This window comes from Vulpes vulpes, chromosome 2 (genome assembly GCF_048418805.1).
Source record: "Vulpes vulpes isolate BD-2025 chromosome 2, VulVul3, whole genome shotgun sequence".
Lineage (NCBI taxonomy): Eukaryota > Metazoa > Chordata > Mammalia > Carnivora > Canidae > Vulpes > Vulpes vulpes.
The window spans coordinates 22,279,189-22,306,309 of record NC_132781.1 but is presented as its reverse complement, the minus strand read 5'-3'; the positions used below and the strand labels follow the sequence as shown (position 1 = coordinate 22,306,309).

General features: G+C 46.6%; 1 protein-coding gene across 2 annotated transcripts; it reads left to right on the top strand.

Annotated features, from left to right (window-relative positions):
• The first annotated feature begins 12,836 nt into the window (after positions 1-12,836).
• Positions 12,837-25,381, top strand: MSL1 (MSL complex subunit 1). Of its 2 annotated transcripts, XM_025995739.2 has the most exons (9): positions 12,837-13,956; positions 16,426-16,649; positions 17,698-18,080; positions 19,983-20,030; positions 20,487-20,551; positions 21,184-21,251; positions 21,680-21,804; positions 21,973-22,045; positions 22,853-25,381. In XM_025995739.2, the coding sequence occupies exons 1-9, from the start codon at positions 13,189-13,191 to the stop codon at positions 22,941-22,943; spliced, it is 1,845 nt and encodes a 614-aa protein (XP_025851524.1). In that variant the 5' UTR covers positions 12,837-13,188; the 3' UTR covers positions 22,944-25,381. The 2 variants fall into 2 exon arrangements, with proteins under 2 accessions (XP_025851524.1, XP_025851525.1); XM_025995740.2 differs by lacking the exon at positions 19,983-20,030.
• The last annotated feature ends 1,740 nt before the right edge of the window (positions 25,382-27,121 follow it).

Sequence of the window (27,121 nt, the reverse complement as noted above, 5' to 3'; positions counted from 1 at the left end):
GTATAAACGCCAAGGGGTTGCCTGGGAGGAGAATATGCCTGGGGAAACCATGTTTCCTACCCGGGTATTTGCTCCCCCAGTGGTTCAGGAGAGACAAAAGGAGACAGAAGCAGGATAAAGAGCCAGGAGGCAGGGAGAAGCAAGCCTAGTGCCCTTTTGCTCCTTCCCCATCTTTCCTCCTGGTTCTCTGGCCCGTGGAGGACAGGGCCGAGGGTGTTTGCGCCGGCCGAGGCTCACGCGGGCTGCCCAGGTCACATGGCCTGGGCATGTGCAGCCTGCTCCATTTCTACCACAACAACTCGCTCATAAACAGCCCGGCTGCTGCGGCGGTGGTGGCGGAGACATGTGCAAGCGAGGGGGTGGGGCACGTGGCCCTGCCCGAGCCAAGGGAAGGCTCTCGCTCAGCACTGCCTCTCCCCTCCCCACGCTGGCGCTGCCTCGCCACAGGAAATTCCTAGTGCTCCTTTGCTGCTGCTGCAAAACATGTTTTTGGGAAGTGACTTTCAACCAGGATCAAGTCCATGGGCTATTTTAAACGACGTAGAAGAGATAATCAGCCCGACACCAACTTCTGCTGCCCTTGCCCTATCTTTCTTAGATCTCTATACACGTTGGGGTGGAGGGCTGAGCAGGAATCACGTTTCACATTTCCAATTCTCACCTGTCTTTTCCTCTTAAACTTATATAATATTGGAACCAGTCAGGTCCCCATGGTGAGCACTGGGGTCAGGGACTATGCTTCCCAAACACAGTGGTTCTCAGGATCCACTGGTGATCCCAGGATTAGTAGTGGGGTCAATATCACCTAAGCACCTATTCTTTTTATGGTTTTTTTTTTTTAAGGTTTTATTTATTTATTCATGAGAGACATACAAAGAGAGAGAGAGAGAGAGAGAGAGAGAGGAAGAGACACAGGCAGAGGGAGAAGCAGGCTCCATGCTGGGAGCGGATATGGGACTCAATTCCTGGTCTCCAGGATCATGCCCTGGGCTGAAGGCGGTGCTCAACCGCTGAGCCACCCAGGCTGCCCTTTATGTTTATTTTTTAAGGATTTTATTTATTTATTCATGAGAGACACACACACAGAGGCAGAGATACAGGCAGAGGGAGAAACAGGCTTCCTGTGGGGAACCCAATGCAGGACTCTATCCCAGGTTCCTGGGATCATAACCTGAGCCAAAGGCTCAACCACTGAGCCACCCAAGCATACCCTGAGCCCCTATTAGAAATACAAATTCTCTGGTCCCATTCCAGGCCTACTGAATCAGAAACTCTGGCAGTAGGGCCTAGCCCTGCAGGGGATTCAGATGCACGCTGAGGTGAGCACCACTGCTCTGAGGTTTTGTTCCCCAGCAATCAGTCCTGCAGGATCCAGCCCAAGATCTGGGGAATGTCCACTTTCCCCTTTCGTGCTGCTTCAGCTAAGTTTAGCCAGAGAGCACAACTGGATTCAGTTTGACTCAGTGTAAAAAGCATTTATCAAGTGCCTACTGTGTGCAAGGATTCTGGAAACGAGAGCAGAAAAGTATTGGGAGGATGAGTGACAGAACTGAAAAGGGCAGGAAAGGTACTGGGTGAGAGGGATAAAGGAAGCGAGGGTTAGGGTTGTAATAATTTGTCCTTTTTCCATCTTACCTACTCTTTGTCCTCTCCTGAGGCTTCTACTAGAACAGTTGGTTGTGGCTTAAATTGTTTTGAGGCTGGAGATAGAAACTGGTTCCTTGTCTATTTTTGCTGACCATGGGAACCACAAGCTAGTTAGAGCCATAGTTCCTTGACTCCTCATGCATAACTAAGAGAATATGAGCACTGTCATATAGGCACATGCACACACACGCACACACACCCTCCTTGGGATCTCGGAGATGGGCAGGGACAGCCAAGAAAAGGAATGAGATCCCAGAGGGTTGGAAGTACCCCAGGCAAAATGAGTTTAACAGATAACAAGCAGGAAAAGTCTTTCAATGGGGGAGGGTGGGGACAACTCTGGCCTGTTCTAGCTTCCTAAGCCCCAGAAACTGCAACCAGAGGAAGCAGAGGGTCTCTGAAGCAAATCACAAAGGCTCCTGAGAATGAAACCCAAACCTGGAAAGCAAAGCGAGTAGGGAAGTAGAGGAATGGGCATCAGATCAGAAGGGTTGCCTTTCAGGGTGCCTGGGTGGCTTAGTTGGTTAAGTGTCTGCCTTTGGCTCAGGTCATGATCCCAGGGTCCTGGTACTGGCCCCGCATCGGGCTTCCTGCCTGGTTCTTCTCCCTCTCCCTCTCTCCCTGCGTGTGCTCTTTTTAGCTATCTCTCTTTCTCAAATAAATGGATAAAATCTTAAAAAAAAAAAAAAAAAAAAAAAGAAGGGTTCCCTTTCACAAGCAAAAAGAACAAGGATGAGGCATGGGGCAGAGTGGGGTGGGGATGGGGTTGGTGGAGAGCAGAGAGGGGAGCCATGCTCAGCCAGTCTCCTCTGGTCTTTTCTCCTGCATCACCATGTAGCTTCTCAGGAGGAGAGGTCCTATTATTGTCTCAAGTGTGACGGATTGACTCCTGGCCTCTTCCTGCTTCATTTTTTGAGGAATATGCTTTCCTCTGGTTCTCACAGAGCCATTTCTCTCACTTCTCTCTGCAAGGGTTCCTCTCTGTGCCTGAAAGGCTGTGGGCTCAAGGAGCAGACAGCCCTGCGGCTCAGCTGCAGTGACCTACATTGGCTCTCCCCTAGGCCCTGGGTGTGGGGGCTGAGGTTTCAAGATAGGAACTTGGGAATCTGGCACAGGTCTGCAGATGACGTCAGGGAGAGAGGCTGCAAAAGTGGCACTGAGGCACCACAGGCAGGGGATACTGCAGGACTGCATTCTCAGTTTCTCGTTGGTGGACAACATCAGAAGACAATCCAAACCTCAAATATGAAAACATTTCTGAGCAGAGGACCCCTTGGATCAGAGGCAGAGGTCTCTTACAGGCCCTGGTCTCTATTCACTAGATTTGGAAGTGGTTTCTGCCCGCTTGCTCCCCATTCTTGTTGAACCCACCCCAGCCTGCAGAGGCTGGAAAGATTTCCTTGGCTTGATGTGGATCGGTGAGTTCAGATTTCGGCTGATTTATTTCAGGGATATGAAGGCTGAGTAGAGGTGGTCAGATATGCAGAAATCCACTCCCAAGCTTTACTATATAGAGACCCATGTGCTTCCTTAGATCTGAGGTTCTGAGCAGGATCCAAAAGAAGCCCTATAACTGAATTACTATTTGTAACTCCCTTACCTCAGGACCCTGGCAGATGAACCTCTCCTTCCAGCTATAGGCTTCTGGAACTGGAAGGCAGGTTCTGAAATAGGTGTTTTCCCTCTCTCTCACTATAAACCAGTGTTTAGGATGCCCGCTACCTCCAGATTGTGGATGTTTTTTGTCCTGGCAAGGAAATGCTATTGTAGGGGAAGAAATTAGGTGGTGGTGACAGAGAATGATAGATGAGCCTTTTACTTACCGGGTGGGGGTGGGGGATGGGGAGAGAGAGAGAGAGAGAGAGAGAGAGAGAGAGCGCGCTCAAACTCCTGAGGGGGAGAGCACACAGCCAGTGCAGGACTGGATGGCTCTTCTCTCCAAAGGGCTTCCCCTCCGCCAAGCCCCACCCCCAAAGCCCAGGAAGTCCACAGCCTGGCACCCAGCCAGAGTGAGAGCATTCCTCAGGACTCTGACAGGCTGGGGGCTGGGGGAATGGTGGTGGTGCTCCCACCCTGAGTTTGGGGAGAGGCTAAGGAAACACGCGGGGGAGGAAATGACCACAGAGAAGAGGGTAAGGGTAAGAGATGGAGAGCTAGTTCCCAGTGGCATAAGTCCCTTTTAGACAGAAGAGTTGAGGCTGGATGCCTTCCCAACGGCCCTGTGAAGGGTCTGGAGCTTCAGAGCAGATGACCTCCAGGTCACCTCTCTGCGCCCGGTTGTCACTGACGTCTCACACAGTCGGGAGGTTAGCTCTTCGTCCCTTACTCTGGGGCTGTGGTTGAGCTCTGGAGCCCCGCAGTGGGGAAAGTCTGGAACTGCAGCTGGGCTGGGGGAGGAGCCCAATGGGTCTCCCACTGTCTCTCCACCGGGGCCCCTCCTTTTCCTTCTCTAGGCCCGGGACTCTGGAAATAGCACCTGGTAATGGGAGCGCTGACAGATGTTGAGTTATAGGAGAGCAAGTGTCCCTAGTCTTTAATGTCCTAGCTTACTCGCTTTTCGGCTGTTTCGCTTGAAAATAGGTGCCCTCGGACTCGTCCCATTCCCTTCCACACATTGCTCCTTAACATGCACACGGAGAGCCTGCTACTTGGTTACACTAAGGTCCCCCTTTTTGGGGCCCCTGGACCTGTAGCTCTTCGACTACTATTCATGACCTCTATGACTGTGAGGGCCAAATGACCCTGTGATCATTCTGATTTTAAATTTACCCTTCCCTACCCTTCCTTCTGTAAGCACTGCCTGATAGATAACTCTTTCTCCTAGTCAACCTCCTAACACATGCCTTCCATCACCCCAATTCCCAATGCAATCTCCCAACCTCACATCCCATGTGGTTCGGAAAGGGAGTGGGGATGAATGGACAAAGCCAGGTGAGAATTTTTTTTTTCCAAAGAAAGCTGGTTCCCTGCTTGATTTCATTTGACCTATATTCTAGCCTTCCCTGATTAGTCCTCTTGTTCCATGCATCAAGCCTTCCCACTGGACTAATTTTGCTGTCCTGCCCACCTCTCCCTCCAACATGATCCCCTGTGCTCTTCCCATCTAGGGCAGATGTCCTTAACGCTGAGAGAAAAAACTCCGCTTTGGAAATAAAATTTCTGTCAGCTCTGGAGGAATACCAGCCCATAGAGGGAGAACTGCTTCCAGTGTGGTTGGGGAAGGGGAGGTGATGAAGGAGGCAAGACGCAGAACACTTGCTCTAGGAGAGGCCATGTAATTAAAGAACTCTTGGTTCTTGTCTGCTATCTGTGGATTTCAGAGAGCTCTGCCAACAACAATGAAGAACTCTGGGAGAAATCGGAGTTGGAGTAGAGGTAACCAACTGTGCAGTGAGGGATTAAAACTTTACCCAACTCCACCCCCGGCCGTTTTCTTTGATGATATCTCCTCTTGAATTCGCCTCGTCTTTTAAACTATGTGATCCTTAAGGTTATTAACGGGGGAGCTATGCGGCATGAAATCATTATTTAAGTAGACACAGCCACGTTCCCATATTGCACTGCACACCTCAACCTTCCTCTCCTCCCAGGCTGCTGCCCCACATTCACCCTGAAGGGGGCACTTTTGTTCAGTCGTTGGTGCCAGAGACAAGGGAGCCCCAGGAAGGAAACATAACAATTGGTCACGTGTTGGGGGGGGGCGGTTCTCGCAGGGGCTGCTGGGACGGGGAAGGGAGGTACACGTGGAGTGGGCGGAGTCCGCTGAAAGTTTTGGCGGGGCTGGCAATGGGCGAAAAATACCCAAATTTGAGTTGTGATTAAAAAAAAAAAAAAAAAAAAAAAGGCAGCAGAGAGGGTGTGTCTTGCCCTCGGAGGGGCCGCTGCAAAGGGGAAAAGAGGAGCAGCACACGAGCCTCCTGCTCGCGGAGGCCAGGGACGCAGGGCAGTTCTGTTTCTGCCAGAAACATCTCTCAGCCCTATGGGGCTTCGGAGCCGGAAACCTTCGTGGCCCCATGCTGGTTCCCCATTCCCCATCCTCCGGGAGGAAGGAAAGGTGGCCTCTCCCCCTTGATCTCATTTCGGTGCCATTGTGGGGCTGGGCTAATGCCAGCATCGCAACCCCAGTCTTTATTTACCTTTCCAAGAGCCTCAGGAAGCCGCCCAGATGAATCCTTTCTCCTTGGGGAGAAGCCAAAATAAGCCTCTTTTACTTTTACCTAGTTCTGCCCCACAGTTAGCAGAAAAACACAGCTTCGTACAGTCTTTAAGATGGAAGGGGCCTTAGAGATGATCTGCTTCAATTTTCTTTTTGGTATAGGAAAACCAAGACGCAGACAGGTAGAAGGGCTTGTTCTTCGCACACCATAGGCACTCCCTTTAAAGAAGGTAGGTTATAGAAATGGAATTTGCCATCCTGAATCCGTAGAGTAGTGGTAGCCTTGGCTCTAACTCCATCCGTATGATCAGCCAGAGGGCAAAAGGGAATGGTCCTTATCCCATTAAGGATAACATAGGGAGATTATTACTTAGGGACTTAATTAATGGGTCCTAAGATTTTCCTACTTGCCCTCAAAAGGGAGCACTTCACTTTATCCCTCTTGGTCTTTAGTCTTTGATATTGTGGGCCCTTATGTGTCTTAGTTCAGGAATGACCTTAGTTCAGTTTAAAAACCTAACGGTTTGTAAGGAATTATCTTCCCTTCTTAGAAGAGTTTCTTTTCCCAGGGCTCCATTTTCTGGTTTATCTACCTCATCCTGTGACTTGAGATCAAGAAGATCAGACCTCTAAATCCAAAAATTCCAGCTTTTTGGCTTGGGGAGAAAAGCATGTTTACTTAGTCTGGAGTAGTGAAATCTTAGACTTTGGATTTCAGAGCTGTAAAGTTTCCAGGAAAAAAAACAAAAACAAACAAACAAAAAAAAAAACCAAAACAAAAAACGTGGGGGACAGATATAGAATTGCCAGCATTCTATTTTGCCAAGTAAGGACATTAATTGCTCTTTACTATCACCATTTCACAAAATAAAGTAATTTTTAACATATACAAAATAGGAAGCACATAATCTGAGTAAATAACAGTTCTAAGCCACTCTGTATTGATTTACATGGGTACTATATAGTCAGTCGTCTTTGTTGCTGTTGTAGATTGGTTCTAGCTTCATTTAGATCTCTAGATGGTCTCTGGATCAGTGGTAGTAGCAAACTGCAGCCCGAGTGCTAAGTCCAGCCCAATGCCTCTTTTTGTATTTTGCCACAAGCTAATAAGCTAAGATTTTTTTTTTTTAATTTTACCTTTTTAAGTAAGCTCTACGTGCAAGGTGGGGCTTGAACTCACGACCCCAAGATCAAGAGTCACATGTTCTACCAGCTAAGCATGAGCCAGCCAGGGGCCCCTAAGCTAAAATTTTTTAAATATTTGAAAAATCTAAAATATTTCATGACACATGATGATATAACATTCAAATTTCAGTGTCCCTAAAGAAAATTATACTGAATGGTAGAACTGTAATTATTACTTGCAATCTCATGCCAGAGCCTTTGTTTTTAATCATTGAGCCTCCCACTTGTTGTTCCCTCTGTATATCCAGAGTACCATAGATTAACCGTACCGTAGATTAACACTCATCATGGAGCACCTGGGTGGCTCAGTCAGTTAAGCATCTGACTCAATCTCAGCTCAGGTCTTCATCTCAGGGTCATGAGTTCAGGCCCCAAGTTTGCTCCAGGCTAAGCGTGGAGCCTACTTAAAAACAAAAGGAAACTCATCATAAGCCACAATAAATAAATAAATAAATAAATAAATAAATAAATAAATAAATAAATAAGCCACCTTCATTCACATATTATCTTGCACTACAATAGCAGAGTTGAATAGTGCAAGAGACCCTATGGTTGTCAAAGCTAAAAATATTTACTATGTAGCCCTTTAAGAATAGGTTGGCACCTGGCAGTCCCAGTCTGTGGAGCATGCAACTCTTGATTTTTCAGAGTTGTGAGTTCAAGTTCCATGTTGGGTATAGAGATTACTTTAAAAAAAAAAAAACGACAACAACAACAACATGGGGCACCTGTGTACTGCAATTGGGTTGAGTGTCAAACTGTAGGTTTCCACTCAGGTCATGATTTCAGGTTGTGAGATGGAGCACTATGTTGGGCTCCATGCACAGCGAGGAAGTGTGCTTGAGATTCTCTCCCCACCCCCACCCCCATTCTCTCTAAAATAAATGAATCTTTAAAAAAGAGTCTTAAAAAAATAGGTTGGCCAAAAGTTTTCAAACTTGAGGGGCATCAGAATCACCTGGAAGGCTTGTTAAAACATGGACTGCTGGGGCGCCTGGGTGGCTCAGTCAGTTAAGTGTCTTCACTTTGTGTTGTAATCCCCGGGTTGTGGAATTGAGCTCTGCATCAGGCTCCCTGCTCCATAGCAGGGAGCAGAGAGCCTGCTTCTCCCTTTCCCTCTCCCTCCTCCTCTACTTGTTCTCTCTCTCATGAATAAAGTCGTAAAAAAATTAAAACATGGACTGCTGAGTCTCACCCAATGTTTTTGATTCATCAGGTCTAGAGTAAGGCCCAGGAATTTGCATTTCCAACAAACTCCCAGTGGTGCTGATGATGCAGGACCACATACTACTAGCACCTTAGATTAACCACTTGTCATTTCACCCTTGGACTAAAAGCCTTAAATTGGCCTTCTGCCTTTAGTGCATAGATACAAATATTGAAATTAGCTTTCTAAAACAAATCTGGTCATTTTATGCTTTGCTGGAAATCCTTTGATGTTTCACTTTGGCTAATAATAATAAATTATACATTTCTTAGCTGGACTTTCATAATCTGTTCTCAACCCACCTTATCTGCTTTATCCCCTATACTCTCCACTATCCTGTACTCTGGCTGAAGCTAAACTTCAGCCAACTTCTCTCACTTACTCCAACCTGTCCTTTTATCCCACACCTTTGTTATGTTCTCATTTCTATCTTAAATGTCTTCCTATGGTCTCAACCTTTGAGACCTCAGTTGCCGCTTCCTCGACTCCTTCTAGACAGTATATTCTATCTTCTCTGTACTCCAAGACAACTTTATTTTTCCCTAGGTTTCACTACGTTTTACATTGTATTAATGTCAATTTGACTATCACTTTCAACCAAACTAAAGGTCAAGGGAGGAGGTTTTCTCTTAGTATATCTACACAGATCATTTATTCATTTAATGAATATTAAGTGTCAACTTTGTGTAGGTATGGTTCTAGGTGCTGATGGTACAGCAGTAAACAAAACACGAAGCTTATATTCTAGTGGGGGAAAACAAAGTAAATTGTTAGAAGATAATAAGTACTAAGAAGAAAAATAAAGCAGGAAAGGAGGAGAGGAGGGTGCCTGGGTGGCTCAGTTGGTTGGGTGTCTGCCTTCAGCCCAGGTCATGATCCCAGGGTCCTGGGGTTGAATCCCGCACCCCGTATCGGGCTCCTTGCTCAGTAAGGAGTCTATTTTTCCCTCTGCCTCTCCCCCTGCTCGTGCTCTCTGTCTCTGTCTCAAATCAATAAATAAAATCTTAAAAAAAAAAAAAAAAAGGAGGAGAGGGAGTTTGGAGGAGGGGGGAGTTTACATAGGTGACCAGAGAATGTCTGATGAAAAGATGGTATTCAGTAAAGAACTAAAGTGAGAGAGGAGGGCATGTGGATATCAGAAAGAAGAGTGATCCAAGTAGAGGGAATAGCAAGCGAAAGGGCCTGAAAAACACATATGAGATGTATTGGGAGGACAGCAAAGAGGCAAGTGTGGCAAGGAGGGTAGTGAATAAGGGGGAGAAGAGTAGCAGTCAAAGTAAAAGAGCAATGCCAGGGGGATCCCTGGGTGGCCCAGCGGTTTAGCGCCTGCCTTTGGCCCAGGGCACGATCCTGGAGACCCAGGATCGAATCCCACGTCGGGCTCCTGGTGCATGGAGCCTGCTTCTCCTTCTGCCTATGTCTCTGCCTCTCTCTCTCTCTCTCTCTCTGTGACTATCATAAATAAATAAAAAATTAAAAAAAAAAAAAAAGAGCAATGCCAGGGAGCCAGATCCTATAGCCATAATAATGATTTTGTTTTTCCACCAAGTAAGATAGGAAGCCACAAGACAGTTTTGAGCAGAGAAAGACCATGATCTCACTCACATCTTATCAGGATCACTATGGCTGCTATGTTGAGAACAAACTTAAGTGGAGGAAGGCAAAGGTTGAAACTGAGAGACTAATTATAAGGTTACAGCAATAAAAAAAAGTGCAACAGGACTTAGATCAAGGTGGAAGTTGTGGAGGTGTGTGAAGGTGTGGATTCTGGATATACATTTTGAAGGACAATGGGACTGGAAATTGACTGGATATGAGGAAAGTTGTAGAAGCAGTTTGGGTGAGGGAAATTCAGGAGTGTGATTTTTTTTTAAATTTTATTTATTTATTCATGAGAGACACAAAGAGAGGAGAGGGAGAGAGAGAGAGAGAGGCAGAGACATAGGCAGAGGAAGAAGCAGGCTCCATGCAGGGAGCCTGATGGGGGACTCCATCTCAGGACTCTGGGATCACGCCCTGAACCAAAGGCAGACACTCAACCTCTGAGCCACCTAGGCATCTATCTATCTATCTATCTATCTATCTATCTATCTATCTATCATCTATCTATCTTGAACCAAAGGCAGACACTCAACCCCTGAGCCACCTAGGCATCTATCTATCTATCTATCTATCTATCTATCTATCTATCTATCTATCATCTATTTAAGGATTTTGTTTATTCATGAGAGACACACAGAGGGAGGCAGAGACACAGGCAGAGGGAGAAGCAGGCTCCATGCAGGGAGTCCGATGTGAGACCCGGGTGCCCAGGATCGCGCCCGGGGCTGAAGGCAGCGCTAAACGGCTGAGGCACCCAGGCGTCCCAGGAGTGTCATTTTAGATGTTAGTTTGAAATGCTGATTAGACATCCAAGTGGATATGTCTCCTAGGCAACTGGATATATACAATTTTGGAATTAGGTGATGAGGTGATGAAGATATAAATTTGGGAGTTGTCAGTGTAGAGAGGGTATCGAAAGTCTTGGTACTGAAAGAGACTACCATATTCCTTGGGCCTCCCACCACCCCCTTTATTGGTATCCCTAACCCAGATACTTCCCTTGCAGATCTTAGGCCATAGGTCTGGTGGAAAGAGGGATGGGGTTCTCTTGGATTAACACATTGACACCCACTTGTTTACAATTTCCAGTGCTGGGGATCCCTGGGTGGCTCAGCCGTTTGGAGCCTGCCTTTGGCCCAGGGCGTGATCCTGGAGTCCCCGGATGGAGTCCCACATCGGGCTCCCTGCATAGAGCCTGCTTCTCCCTCTGCCTGAGTCTCTGCCTATCTCTCTGTGTGTCTCTTGTGAATAAATAAAATCTTAAAAAAAAAATAAAATAAAAATTTCCAGCGCTTCATGCTTTGGGCCCAAAAATGCCGAGACCCAGTTTTAATCAGAGGTTTCCACATTAGGTCAAAGAATGTTAGCTCCATCTTCATATGGATTGAAAAAAAAAAAAATACACCTCAACAGAAAAAGGAAATGAATTAAAACTATATAAAAGTTCTTCCTGGAGGAACTGAGGACTTGTTGGCTAAAGTTGCATGGAAATGGAGACACAGGGGCAGCCTGAGTGGCTCAGCGGTTTAGCGCCGCCTTCAGCCCAGGGCATGATCCTGGAGGTCTGGGATGAGAGTCCCACGCCGGGCTCCCTGCATGGAGCCTGCTTCTCCCTCTGCCTGTGTCTCTGCCTCTCTCTCTCTAGCTGTGTCTCATGAATAAATAAATAAAATCTTAAAAAACAAAAATTGAGACGCATACACAGACCATTGTGAGATAGGAAGAAATGCTCCACATAAGAGAATACCCTAAAATATTCCTATTCCCGGTAAAGATAAAAATCCCCGGAGCGCCTGGCTGAATTCGGTGGAGGCACAGGTGACGCTTGATCTCCGGGGGATGGAGGGGGAGGGGGGGAAGGATCGTGAGTTCGAGCCCCACGTTGGGTGTAGAGATTACGAAAAAATAAACTTTAAACAAATAAAAGTCCCTCCCGAGATTTTCTTTTTCTCCTCAACCCTTCATGAACCTCCAGCAGATGCCTGAAGTGCCTTAAGAAGGCTGGGGAGGTGGCCGTTGGGAAAAAGAGCTGTTGGTAGTTGGCAATGCTTCATTCCAGGGAGCTTGCGGCGAGAACTCCCTAAGGCAGCAGACATCATGGGTTTTCCTCCCTCTGGGAACCAGAGGTCCCTCCGTTTCTGGTCTGGATCCCTTATAGACAAAGAACCTCATTCTCTCCCAGGCCAGAGTGGGGCTGCTGCGGACGGGAGGGGGTGGAGGGGCTAGGATCCTACCCCCAGGAAACACCCACAGGCTCCGACAGGGGCCCGAGTCCTGACTCCGGTCCAGGAGGCTTGCGGGGCCCCTCCGGCGAGGGCCGGGCGGGCCGGCGGCCAAGGTGCCGGGGGAAGGGGCCGCCCCGCGCAGGCCCGGGCCGAGGAGCGCTCGGTCCCCGGCCGCCGAGGGCGCGCCCGCCGTCCGGACCCCCTGCCCTCCTCCGCGCTCCATCCCGTCGCGCTCCCTCCCCGCGGCGAGCCTCCGCATTCCCCCGCCGGCCCGTCGCCGCCCTCGCCCTTTCTTCCCTCCTCCGGACCCTCCCCCGGCTCGCCCCTCCCTCGGCAGCCCACCTTCACCCCGCTCCTCGGCGGGCTTCCCGGTCCTCGCCCCTCAGCCCCGGCCTCCCCTCGGCGGCCCCGCGGCCCCCTCCCCGCCCCCTCGAGGCGGCGGCGGCGGCCCCTTTCACAATAGCGCGGCCCGCCTCCCTCCTCTCCGCTCCCGGTTCGCTCCCGCCCGCTCCCCGCCCGGCGCATGCGCCCTCCGGTCGGTGGCGGCTGCGGCGGTGGCGGCTGCGAGCGGCTCCGTTTTTTTAAAGGGAAACGCTGAGGCGCCGGGGGTGACTGTGGGGGAGGGGGACCCCGAGCCGCGGAGACCCCCCGGGGGAGGCGACAGACCCCCTCCCGGAGTAGGAGGGCTTTGGGCGGACCCATCCCTCCCACCCCCTCCGGAGGAGGAGCGGGGGGAAAATGGAGGCTCGGGGCGGCTGAGGCGAGCTCCGGGGCGGGGGGCCGGGGCGGGGAAGGGGGGGTGTGGGGTGGGGAGACGAGGCGGGCCCGGCCGGGCCAGGGGGGGCCGAAGCGAGCTCCGGGGATGAGCTCGGGGGCGGCTGGGTGCGAGCTCCTGCCTCTGAGGCGAAGGCGGCGGCGGCGGCAGCAGAGGCGGCGGCGAGGCCCCCATGGGCCGGCGGCGGGCCTCAGCCGCGGCCTCCACTTGTCCGCACGCCGGCGGGATGGCGCCCGGGCCCCGGAGGAGCCGCGCTAGCCGAGGCCTGCTGCCGCGCTGCTGAGGCGAGCCCGCCAAACTCCCCTCCCCCTCCTCCGTCCTCGACCCCCCGCACCTCGCCCCTTCCCCACCCCCTCCTCCGTCTCGGTCCCCGGCGCCGCTCCGGACCACTATGACCATGAGATCCGCAGTGTTCAAGGCGGCCGCGGCCCCTGCCGGCGGCAACCCTGAGCAGCGACTGGACTACGAGCGGGCTGCGGCGCTGGGCGGGCCTGAGGACGAGCCCGGGGCGGCCGAAGCCCACTTCCTCCCCCGGCACCGTAAGCTCAAGGAGCCGGGGCCCCCGCTGGCCTCCTCCCAGGGCGGGAGCCCCGCGCCCTCCCCGGCCGGCTGCGGCGGCAAGGGCCGCGGCTTGTTGCTCCCGGCCGGGGCGGCCCCCGGGCAGCAGGAAGAGAGCTGGGGCGGCTCGGTGCCCTTGCCTTGTCCGCCCCCGGCCACCAAACAAGCCGGCATTGGGGGGGAGCCAGCGGCCGCGGGCGCCGGCTGCAGTCCCCGACCCAAGTATCAGGCGGTGCTGCCCATTCAGACGGGCTCTCTCGTGGCGGCGGCCAAAGAGCCTACGCCCTGGGCTGGGGACAAGGGTGGGGCGGCTCCCCCAGCTGCCACCGCCTCGGACCCGGCGGGACCCCCACCACTACCTCTGCCGGGGCCGCCACCCCTCGCGCCCACCGCCGCCGCCGGGACCCTGGCGGCCAGCGAGGGCAGATGGAAGAGTATGAGGAAGAGCCCTCTCGGGGGTGGCGGCGGCTCGGGAGCCTCCAGTCAGGCCGCCTGCCTCAAACAGATCCTTCTGCTGCAATTGGACCTCATCGAACAGCAGCAGCAGCAGCTGCAGGCCAAGGAAAAGGAGATCGAGGAGCTGAAGTCGGAGAGAGACACGGTACGGGACGGGTTAATCTGCGTTCGGGACGAAGAACGAGTTGTGCGCATGCTCGGGGGAAGGGGGCTGTAGGAGGTTAAGGTATCCCTTGGTTAGGGGTAAGGAGATTGGCCACCAGCAAAGAGTATCTTAAGTGTCGGGTCCTTGGGAACCAGGCTCACAGACACGTTGGGTTGGAGGGAAGGGTTAAAGGGCAGCCTCCTAGGGGGAGGGGGAGGGGAGGTTTCGGGTGCCAAGGGGTTAATTTAAAATGACAGCCCTAGACTTGTGGGAAAGACGTTGAGAGTGGGAAAAGACCTGATTTGTGAAGGGTTGACTATGCAAAGGTGGGATGCATATGTGGTGGCTTTGTGGAAGGGGTTAAATGAAAGAGCTTTTGCGTTAGAAATGCATTCTTAGAGGAGAGGGACAGAGCAGCTGTTGCACTGCTCTAGCATCTTTAGATAGGGCAAGTAGGCCTTTTATTTGGCAGAGAGGTAGAGGTGATTCACAGTGGAATCCTATTTTAGTTTTCTTAAATGATATGAAGAGAATCACTGCTTTTGATTCCAGACAGTTTTTAATAAGAATCTGAGTTATAAAACATGACCCACTGACCAGCTCCCTTGTATATAAGCATGCTGTATAAGGACTGGTAGATTTGAAGGCATCAGGGGAAAGTTAATTAAATGTATCAAATACACCCCCCTCCCCCCAAAAAATCCCTATTTTAGGATCTTGAAATAGGGCAGTAATTTCTTATTTCTTTGTACTTCTGAGGAACATGACTGTATAGGCTTGTTACTGCAGCATTAACCAAGAGCACCTTATGCATTAAAACATACTCTTTCAGATATCAGGAAAGCTGTGTGTGTGTGTATGTGTGTGGGGGGTATTACTGTGCTAGCATACCTTACAGCTGCCTAAAAATAAACATGGTTTCTACAATTGTTGTGTTCAGGCTGCAGCAGTCTCTGTCTCTCTCTCTCTTTCTCTCTCTCTCTCTCTCTCTCTCTCTCTCCCTGGCGTTGTGTGCGCCAAGGGCTGAGCAACGGAGCAGAGGGCTATTCATTTTGTTTGCTTTACAAATGAATCACATCAGGCATCGGCTGTTTTATTGGAGAATGCATTCTGCAAGGTGGAATGGGAGCTGGGGCAGGTCTCATCAAAATATCTCATGGTGTTGATTTGTGGAAGTTACTCAACATGGAGGTGGCACTGCTCAGCTACTGTACTGCAGTCTAGGGGTGTGATGGTACTGTAATTACAACACATCATATCCATACATGGGGGGGGGGGAGGCGGGAAGAGAAGGACCAGTGGAGGAGAAGAAATCAAGGAAATGTAACCCACAAACCATGGTTAAGTATTGTTAAGGCTGTGAATCAAAACAGAAGATGAAATGAGAGTATGGCTGACAGGGGGGGCTCTCTGCTGATTGTGGAGGTTTATGCTCAGTTCCTAAGGTAATGGCCCCTTTGCAGACTTTCCTAGGGAGGAAAAGTGGGGTGAGATAAGGATAGAGTATCAGTCTGAACTTGGCATTCACTGTTTTGTTGTGTATTGCAGTCTTAGCGTTGCTTAAGCTTGTTTCTCTTATTCCAGTTGTTGTTTGGCCTCTACTGAAATCTCTGCAGCCAAGTAGATATAATGAAGACAACGTTGATATTGCTATCTACCCAAATGAAATTCTTACTACATTGTTTTACTTGGTGTAGTTGGCACCTTTTCTCAGAACATTTTAATGTGGAGTTTTCATTGATAATAGACGTCCATTTTCTGTTTGATTATGTAGTTCTCCTTTAATTAAAGTTAAAAGACTATGAATTAATATTTAGATAAAAGTAGATTTTTCTCGTTTTCTTAAATGCAAAAGAATTTGCATATTTCATGATCAATGGGATTATGGGTACTGGTTACTGTTATAATTCTTCCAAATTGAGTGTTCATTGTTTAAATGCCCTGCACACCCCTTTCAAGTAACACTGCAATCCCTTGTGGCACTGTGACTGTGAGCTTTTAATTCCTTCTCAATATACTGTTTGGACTTTGCCCCCGTGTATAGCATTTTGGAGTGAAAGAGAGGATAGGATTTAGAGAAACTTAGGGCCTGCTAAAAGAACATAAGGTTAATTCTGGAAACTCCCAAACTGACTTGGAGCCACATGGTTAGCAGTAGCAGGGACCATGCCATTTGAAAGGCATGTTGTAGCCCCTCCCAGAGAAGAGAATCTTCTTTCAAAAGAATGAACTACAAATTCTCCCATGTTCCTCCTCAACTAGGTTAGCCCTAAAATTAAGCAGAGTACCTTGCTTTCTCTATTACGTTTAAGGAAAACTATTCAGATGGATGGCTGTCTATTAGAAAGAAATTGAATTGCTGTGGTCCATGGAAAGAGGCAGAAGACCATACTGATGCCTAAATGGGGCTAAGTACCTGGGTGTAATTTTTTGTGTTTTAAGTCTGCATTTTGGCACTCTCTCTTTTAGCTCCTTGCTCGGATTGAACGTATGGAAAGGCGGATGCAGCTGGTAAAGAAGGATAACGAGAAAGAAAGGCACAAGCTGTTTCAGGGCTATGAAACTGAAGAAAGAGAGGAAACGGAGCTATCCGAGAAAATTAAACTGGAGTGCCAGCCGGAGCTTTCCGAGACATCCCAGACTCTGCCTTCCAAGCCTTTCTCTTGTGGGCGGAGTGGAAAGGGACACAAAAGGTGTGCTAATAACTTTGTTATGCTGTCTGGACATGATGAGGACATGTGTTTCCAGTGACTGAGAGTAGGGAATTGGGATTTATGAATTAGTTTTAATACAGCCATATCCTGAATTATGAGGTCTTCCATGCTGAGAAACTATCTTGAAATGTTCTTGTAGGTTATAAAAATCTGTTAGGAACATTGTGGTCATTACAGAATGTAGAGTACATCACATCATAAAGAGAATGGGCAGCAAATGTGACAGCTGATCTTCTTAAAGAAAACTATAGCAGTTCACGTCAAGTTAGGAAGTGTTAAATTCCTTCATTGTGTTAAGTAGTATTGGACAAAGAAGTGAGATCTAATTGTCCTTGGACCCAAAGACAGTAGTCAGTCTATAGCTATAAAGGTGGCATAAATTTTGCAAACTTGGAATTCAACTGCAACAAAACATACAAACGTAGACAACAGTGATATAAATTAAGTTTTACAAGATTCAGACACATTAAAGATTATTCTGAGGTAGACTAGTAAAGCTCTTAAGGAGGAGATGGATCTTGAAAAAGAAGTTTAGAATTTAGGTTGGTAAAAAGGAAAGGAGGTGGCATTCTAGGAATGGGAGTTGGGGGAGGAGATTGGTGGGAGAAGGAAAGCCAGCAGATAGCAAGAAAAAAGAAGTAGAGATTATAATTAACATGGTTTAGAATTGGGGAAAAAAATAAGAGACTGGGCTCTGGTTGAGAGGAATGACATAGGCCACAGAGTAGTGGCACCTCATGTTAGCTAAAGGGTCTTGAATAAAATAGGAACCTTTTTAGATTTAGTAGACAATAAGATACTATTAGAGATTCTTAACCATGGAAACTCACTTGTTCAATAAACACTTAACTGAGAGCCTGTTATACTGGTAAGCATGAGATTGTTCTTGCTTGTGACTGCCAACTGAGCCAGATGTTGAGATATTTAGATACCTGAACGTGTTTATTCTCTTGCCCCCAAATGTAATCAAATTAGATTTTATTCAAGAGTCAATACATTTTATAATGTTTTCTTCCCTATCTAATAGGAAATCCCCATTTGGAAGTACAGAAAGAAAGATTCCTGTTAAAAAGCTGGCTCCTGAATTTTCAAAAGTCAAAACAAAAACTCCTAAGCACTCTCCCATTAAAGAGGAACCCTGTGGTTCCTTATCTGAAACTGTTTGTAAACGTGAATTGAGGAGCCAAGAAACTCCAGAAAAGCCCCGGTCTTCAGTGGACACCCCGCCAAGACTCTCCACTCCCCAGAAGGGACCCAGCACCCACCCCAAGGAGAAAGCCTTCTCAAGTGAGATAGAAGATTTGCCGTACCTTTCCACCACAGAAATGTATTTGTGTCGTTGGCACCAGCCTCCCCCATCACCGTTACCATTACGGGAATCCTCTCCAAAGAAGGAGGAGACTGTAGCAAGTAAGGCATAGAGAACACTTGCTCTTATACCCTAGTGGTGGCGGTCAAGCTAACAAGTGTGAAAATGCCCTTGGCATTTTTAAAAAAGTGCAATCAATAAAGCAGAGTTCTGTCAAGAATGAGTAAGTTAACAGCCAGAGACAGACACTGTGCAGGCATTGCAAATAGATGGAATTACAGCAAAATGTGCTCAATGTATTTGCCTGCTTACACCACTGGGAGATGTGTTTGCCAGTAAGTTGCTCATCACAAGAGCACCAGACTTGGGGGTGTAATCTCCGGCAACTTGCATGCCCTCTGAAAGAAGGGTTTTCTGTGCTGTGAAATGCATAGAACTTATACTTTGCCATGCACGACTGTTCCTGCAATTGATATTGTGTGAAACCTGGGAGGGTGGTCTTTGGGTGTTCTCAGGGGCCAATGGTAATTTTTCGGTTGGGGAGCCAGCTTGGGGTGGGGAATTTCACCTGGGCCTCCGCTCTTTAACTATATAAACATTTATCTGTATCTCTATGTCCCGGTCTGGGGGGCAGGAGGAATCTGCCAAAGACCCAACAGTCTTACTTTATCTCACTATACTTCACAAAGGTTCTAAATGTGAAGAGTTTACTTGGATTGCAGTAGCCCATTGGTTGTTCATATATTTAAATAAAATGGTCTACAAACTATTTTTCAAACAATAAGGACTATCTTGGGATATCTGAGCTGCTTGGGGAGGGTGTGGGATGTGGGACCTTGGTCTTCATTCCCTTTTTTTTCTTCATGGCTTCCACACAGAGATGCTCCCCTATCTCCTACATCAACCAGTAACTGCAAGGTGCCTTCAATTGTGTAATGTTAGTCGGTGACGGTCACTGCGGGTACTCCGGGGTGATGGTGGGAGAAGCCTTCTTGAATAGAGCCACAGCCCCGAGTTTCTACCACTGTGTCTTGCCCTAGCAGGAATGGGGATGGGAATCCATTCCAATAAGACAAGAGCATTCTCCAGGCTTTGTTTGGCTGTTCTGGTGAAAAAATTAAGTGGGGAAGATAGATTACTCTTCTTAACTATCTAAAATTCATTAGGCCTCACACTTGAGTACATGAGCTAGACCAGGATCCTGATCTAGGTTCAGGTTTTTTGTTGGTTCAGTCAGTTGAACAGGTTCATCCTTAATGGTTAACCTTCTTGCTGCCATGGCAATGCTGTGTAACAACTTAAGAGAAACCATGAAGCAACTTCCCATCCGGGATTGGGAAATGGCTTGGTCCAGAGCTGTTCTGTTTGACTGGCTGTTTTGAAAACCCTCTCTGCCCTAGTACAGAAAATTTCAAACACCTCTGAGATTGTGGGGGCATAGCAGTACAGAAAGAGTCTGACTGGGGGGATCCCGGCCCTTTGAGGAGCCTGAGTTGTGAATAAATGTGTGAATCCTTATCCTATCTCAAGAGGAAGCTCAATGGCTTGTTCTAAGGAAGCCAAAGTCTTTGTGCATGTTGTTCAGGCTGGACCAGCAAGGTAGTTTGTTTGGAGGGAGGAGGGAGCTGTTTAAGAAGACTACATATGTAAGTTTTGAGAACACTGATCTTTTATTTGAAAAATAGGGTCAACTTTTACTCACCTGCCATGTTCTGAGTTTAAGGTTTGATATCCTTGGCCATCAACTGTTGCAGGGAAACCACCCTAAATAATGAAGAAAAGAAGTCGTCTCAGTGTAAAAAAAAAAGTGGTGGGCTTATTTTCTTTTCTTTTGTCTGTTGTTCCCTCTTCCCCTCCCCCAGAGAGAAATTCTCAAAAGAACAACTCAAAAAAACCAAAATGGCTTCCTAGTGAGAACTTCAGTGATGATCCTTTCCTCCATTTTGGGTATGGGCTTTTTTTCTTTTTACACTGAGATGATTCTTCTTTCCTGCATTATTTAGGGTGTCTGATGCCATCAAGTGTTGCAGGAGAAACTTCAGTCTTGGCTGGTGAGTAGAATAGGAATTGTGCTGGCTGGGCCTGGGGTGGGGGTTGGTGGGATGGTGGATGGTTGGGAGCTGCATTCCCCATCAGTTGGATGTGGGAGAGTGAGATTCCTCGGTGTATGATTACACTATAGACTTCCAAATGACTACAAATTTCAGTTGTTTTTCAGGAACTGCAATAGCATCCATTATATGAATTGTCAGGTATTGGCTTAGGGTTTTTTGTGATCCTGTGTCTGGCAGACTGCAATGGCATTTTAGGTTCTTTTATACCATAGCGAGGACACTGAATATGGCTTCAGGTGAGGCCATAGAATGGATTCCTATCACTTGGTAACTTTGTCCTATCTGGGGAGAGACCTCTTGTCCTAGTGAATTATAGGAGGGTTGTGTGACTTTGGATTTAAGGGTGGTTCCACCCCTCCTCCCTTTCTTTTTCTTTCTTTTTTTTTTTTCCAGTTCCTTCTTGGAGGGACCACTCAGTAGAGCCTCTAAGGGACCCAAATCCTTCAGACCTTTTGGAGGTAGGTACCCAAGACCCATCAGTAGAGGGGAGTGATGGACAGAGTAGAAATGGAGGTTTAACTTGAATGTGTCATAGTAACTGGATGGATGAGTTAAATAACTCTAAAGCCAGAAGGGAACTTGAACGATTACCTAGCCCAACTCTTTTGTTTATATAGAAGAGAAAACTGAGTTTCAGAGTGGCTAAATGATCTGTTCAAAAAGAAATAGGGAGCGTTCAAAACAAAATGAGATTTCCTGCTAAGTAAAAAAGTTAGCATGTGCTACTCAGCAGCAAAATTATATATTCCAAACTCATTTGACTCTTAAAATTGAGACTCTGGCAAAGCATGGAGGTAGGGAGGGTTTATGGCATTTTTAAGGGTTGTTTCAGTTTGACATGATTTTCACGTTGGAAACTTAAGGAAATAATTTTAAAATTTGGACAGTCTACAAGGGTGGGTGTGGGAAGAAGAGTACGTGTGTTTTGTTGATTCTGTTACCAGGAGGTTCCCATGACATCTATAGAACTCACAGACTCAGGTGGGATCTACAGGGAAAAGATTTTACATTCCTGGAAGCTGGAAATGAGTTCGTATATACATGTGTCACGTGGTAATAAATAGTTTATCAGCTGCTGTTCTTTACGCAGAACCTGGATGACAGTGTGTTTTCGAAGCGGCATGCAAAACTGGAGCTGGATGAGAAGAGAAGGAAAAGGTGAGGCTAGAGAAACCATCCTGGAACAACTGAGCCCTAGGACCCTGACCTCTCTCGCCTATGCTGTGAAAAGTCCTGGAGCGCTATACACTCTTAAATTACTGCCATCCCAATTGGTTGAGTAGCTTAGTTTGAATTGGTAGTTGTAAGTAAAAATGTTTGGCTTCTTTTTCTTTGTGTATGGTCTTCCTCATTTCCACTGTCTGTGGAACATCAGCACATGATTTGGACTGCTAGACCTAAACAGCTCTTTCCTGACCAGGCAGACAGTTCACTTTACCATCCCCGACCTCCCCACCCCATTGAAAAGAGTCAGCACAGGTCTCCCTAGTGTCTGGATTGTGTTAGTTGCTTTTATAGAGCAAGTTTTCAGTAATACTGGGTTTGTTTGTTTGTTTTGTTTTGTTTGTCTGGTTTATTTTTCCTAGATGGGATATTCAGAGGATCAGGGAACAAAGAATTTTACAACGACTGCAGCTCAGAATGTATAAAAAGAAAGGAATTCAGGAATCTGAGCCTGAGGTTACCTCATTTTTCCCTGAGCCAGATGATGGTAAGTTTTGTCTATCTAAGAGAGTAGGTTTTTCGAAGAAGAAAAAGGGTGCAAGGCTCCAGGGTACAACCTGCTCTGAATGAGTGAACAGCATTTTGGAGCAGGTGTAGTTGCTAGACATTTCCCCTCTGTGTTACTAATAAAGTCCCATTTGGCTTTTTTCCATAGTTGAAAGTTTGATGATTACCCCCTTCTTGCCTGTTGTAGCATTTGGACGACCATTACCCAAATTAACTCCACAGTAAGTATAAAGGTGTTTTTTTCCCCTCTCTCCTCTCTCAGGTAGCCTGTTGTTTTTTTTTTTTTTTTTTTTTTTTTAAGATTTTATTTATTGGGATCCCTGGGTGGCGCAGCGGTTTGGCGCCTGCCTTTGGCCCAGGGCGCGATCCTGGAGACCCGGGATCGAATCCCACATCAGGCTCCCAGCGCATGGAGCCTGCTTCTCCCTCTGCCTGTGTCTCTGCCTCTCTCTTTCTCTCTGTATGACTATCATAAATAAATAAAATAAAAAAAAAAATTTTTTTTTAAAGATTTTATTTATTTATTCATGAGAGACACAGGGGGGCAGGGGGCAGAGACACAGGCAGAGGGAGAAGCAGGCTCCATGCAGGGAGCCCAACGTGGGACTCGATCCCGGGACTCCAGGATCATGCCCTGGACTGAAGGCAGCGCTAAACCACTGAGCCACCCAGGCTGCCCTGGCCTGTACTTTAACCTCATGAAAGCCTAGATATAAGGTGGAACAGGTAGCTTAGGCCATGGCTCTTGGACAGAAGTGAAGCTATCTGGGCAACTGGCTCTTGTAGTGATAAAATAATTAAAAGGATTGCTTTTTGAGTTAGAAATATATTATTTAGTCACTTTAATAGCACACTGTTTCTCTGGCTTTGAGACAAGAAGGACATTTCAAATTTGGAACTTGGGAGTCAGGGTTAGGGGTGGTGAGGGGCATAATAACTTTTTTAGAGTTAATCTTTTGTCCACACTGAATCCCTTCTAGTCTTCCAAGTTGATTTCCTAACCCTTTTTTTTTTTTTTTTTTTGCCAGGAATTTTGAGCTGCCCTGGTTGGATGAGCGTAGCCGATGCAGGCTGGAGATCCAGAAGAAGCAAACACCTCACCGGACGTGTAGGAAATAGCTGGGCTGGCAAGAACCTTCTGTCTTCAGATAGTTGTAGCATGCCATTCCCAGAGAATGGCAGAGACCTGTATATGTGACCTATGTCCTCATGTATGTTATCATTCGCTGATAATGCCCTTCCATACTCCCTTGATCTTGGTTTTGTTTTCATCACTCTGATTTCACAAAAACTCTTTCATTGGGCTAATTGTGAATTATGGAGGGTGATTGGGATTTCTTTTCCTTTTTTGGGGAAATGAGCTCTCAAGCTAAATCTATAGGATGGCAGATTCAGAAGCCTCAAGTGTCTGCTTCTATACATTTGCCTATGTTAAAGGGGTAAAAGGGCTGTCTTCGTTAGACTTGTGGAAGATGAAGCAACCCCTGCCTTTAGAGCTGTGCCTGCATGGCACTCTTCTCACCCTGGTATACCCTTCCTTATAGATTGAGTATAGTGGTGTTTACCCTAAAACAAAACAAACAAAAAAACCTCACCATGAGCTTAAGGACCAGATGAGGAATAACAAGTGAAGTGATGAAGCAAGTCATCTTCACAGGGTAGAAAAGAGATTAAAAAGTTGGCTGATGTTCTCTTAAAACTATTCTGTAATACAGCCGTGTGGGAAGTGGTGTTTGGCTGTGATTATTTTCTTAGTTAATGGATAACTGAATTTCTTCCCCTACTCCTTAAGAAAAGAGAATGGGGATGGTTAGTTTTGGGCAAGTTATGACTCTAAACAAAAGCAGTTGACATTTGAGGATGGCATGTCAGAGCCTGTATAGATGTTCTTGTGTCACATCACTTCTCAAGTATTCCTTAGTTGGGCTCTATTCTTTTAGCTGAGCTCTTGGTGGTGGGATAGAGATTTAGGGAAGGTGGGGGGAGTGTATGTGGAAATATGTGCTTCCTTTGGCTGGCAAATGTCTACATCTTGGAAACAAACAGATGTACCTAATGAGCTTCTCCATTCACTTTGTAAAAATAGATTTGTATGTGTATCATCTTGGTCTCCTTTCCCCCCATTTTGTTAAAAAAAAAAATTCAGGACAGCACTCCAGGCCACTTTGGTCTCAGTGTAAGATCCCTGTAACTATCTGGAAGGAAAATAGAGCCAAGACCTCTGGTCTTAAATATATAGGAAATGCCTTTGTTTAGTCTTTATGACTATGGTGTGAAAACAAGTAGGGGTCTAATCTCCTAGAAGGTAGGGGCTTTTATCCTTGAAGAGAATATGTCCCCAGATTATTAGCACTTTTAGAGGAGAAGCCAAGGTATGTAGGGTGTGTGGCCGGCCCATCAATGGAGCATGAGAAAATGGGGATACCATTGTGGGAAGAAAAGAAAAGTTCCTCAGGGGCCTCCCACTGCTAAAGATTTTTGTGACATGTTGATCTGTGCTCCCTGGGTTTGACTTTTAAAGGAATTATTCCGGCAGCACATGTAGTATTCTTGGATGATCTTGCTGCTTTTATTTCTCCTTGTGTGTGTGTGTGTGTGTGTGTGTGTGTGTGTGTGTGGCTATGGGTTTTCATTTGTAACTCCATCTGCTTAGGAGAGTGGGCTCTCCACAAGGGAACCTGCTGTGAACTTCATTGCAGCAAGAGTGTAGAGAGAAATAGGACTTATTCCACTAGGGGCTCTCATCTCACACCTTAAGGGGAGGAAAGAGATTTCTAGAAAAACTGGGCCAGATTTTCTTTGTTCTCCATCATTTTAATATGGTAAGCTGTTTGGCTTTCCTACTCTGACCTATGTTATGTTCCTTTATAATGTGCCCAAGAAGAAAAAAGACCAATCAGTGTCTCTTTACGTTGTTCCTTGATTCCTCTGTTTCTTCTTGGTTTTCAGCATTTGTCGGATTCCTAATTTGGATATGGGTTAGCAAATTAAATCTTTGTGTTTGTGCCCTATCCAGGAAGCTCCCCAGATTCTGAACTTGAGCTAGACTAAGAGGAATCCATGAGGTGCTATCTGGCCAGACATAAGTGGATTCTATTTCCTTGGTTCTCCCTCTACCTAGGACCGCTCATTTTATTGTCCCCTCTTCTAGATCAGTTCTCCTTTGATTTGGATGCATTGAGGTTTTTTGAGGAGGTTGGAGAGATTAGCAAAGTCCCAAGAGCGAAATTACAGTGTGTTAGAGTGTGGGGGGAAAATTAGTCTTATTTTTTCCCTACATGGGATACAACACTGTGAAATTCAATCTTCAACAAAGGCCCTGCAATTCTCCTAAAACATAGTTCTTTGTTTCTTTCTTTAACAAAGTTTAAGCTAGTGTTAATAAATTAAAAAGAAAAATTGCTTGTCTGTCCACTTCAGCTTTGTTTTATGCCCATTTCATATTGTTGTCTGTGTTGTAATTCATACTTTTGATACCATTTCTGATGTGTAAAATTGGTTGTCTTGTAAATATCTTATAAAGAGTTCAATTGTAAATAAACTATTGTGGCTGTTAATTTTTGAACTTCCGCTTCAATTTATTAGATATATTGGGAAGCATTAAACAGTTCTGGTAGATATTGAAAGATTAAAAATAGAAATCTATTTTTACAAAATAGAAAAATACATCATTTTCTCTTTTATTTGTGTATGAACACAACATGTTTTTCATCCCTTTGTTCTGTGTTCTCCTTTACACCTATGGTGAGTGGCAACTTTAAAAACAAGATTCCAGGATAGGATACTTGGTGCCTGGTGTCTAAATGAATAAAGCCTCCTAATTGAAAAGACCTTAGAGGTCATCTAGTCTGACCCCTAATGCATGATTTTCCCCTTGACAGCATTCCAGACAAATGAAGTCCAGCTTCTGCTTCAACATTTCTTTTTTTCTATGCATGTTTTCCTAAATGTTAGAAAATCCTTCCTCACTGGTAAAATCTAACTTGTAATTCCAACCCATTGGTTCTTGGTTTGCCTTCCAGGGTGATGAAAAAGAATCGATTCTTCCTGTTCCTCATAGTCTCTTGAATAGCTAGATTGCTGTGGCTGTCAAATCTTTTCTTCATGGTAAACATTCAGAGAGCTTATATTTATTCCTCAAAAGTAAGGATTTTGAATTTTTAAGTTCCCTCTAAGTGAGCAAATTGCTTGTATTCATTTAAAAATTGAACCCAGACCAAACAACTGAAAGGTAAAGTGGCAGATTATCACTTTCCTTATTTAGACACTAAACTTGGCAGCTTCATTTGCATCAATTTACCTTATGATAGAAAAGATCCTCCAGATCTTCCTGTCTTTCCAACACTTATTAAATCATACATCCTCCATTTGAACTCTGGCAGCTGGGTTTTGGAGCTGGATTTACAAGTTGTCACATTTGGCCCCTTGTTTAACTAGTTGAGATCCTTTTGGATCCTGAATCTATCTATGAAGGCATTCAGATTGGCTTCTAGTTTCATATTGTCTATAAATTTGGTAAATATCAGATCTTTAGCCATGTAGTTTTTAAGAAATACTACAGAGGACAGAATCCTGTGCTTTGCCATAGTGACCTTTCTCTGTTTGATATATATTAATAACGTGCACTCCTGTAGGTATGCTAATAACTTAGCTTATGCATCTTGAGTATATTTATTATGGTCCAAAGAAAATAAGACTTTTTTTTTTCATTGTTGACCATGTCTTGCCAAAACCCAAGCATTCCTCTCATCTACCGGTCTGGTAACCCTTAAGAAGGAAATCATGTCAAGATACTGAACCAACGCTTGTTCCCATCATCATCTCTTAGAATCGGTTCCAAAATCTTGGCTAAGTCTGGCATACCAGCCTGCACTTTGGAAGAGGTGATAGCTGGGGTGGGAAGATACAAGATGAGGAAATGAGAAAACAAAAACATGGTAGTGATGCAACACTAAGTCCTCGAGCTTCACTGCAAAACAACTGCTTTCTCCTTCACCTTTTAGCTTCAAATGGGCTGCTGTGGCAAATCTGATACAGCACAACAGCTTTAGAGGTTTACCTTGACTGATTTTACCGAGCAAACGAATGCAGTAAAATGATCTGCTTCAAACGTAGGTAGTAATGAGAAACGGAAATAGAAAACTATGAAACAGCTCCAATGCCGCAGCGAAGCTGTGGCAGGTGGGCGCCCTCCACTCGGAAGGCCCAAGATGGCTGGGCGAGGAACCGGAGGCGGCTGCCCAGAGCTCAGCTCCCCACGCCCGGGGCCTACTCGAGGGAAGACCGGGTCGCGGAAC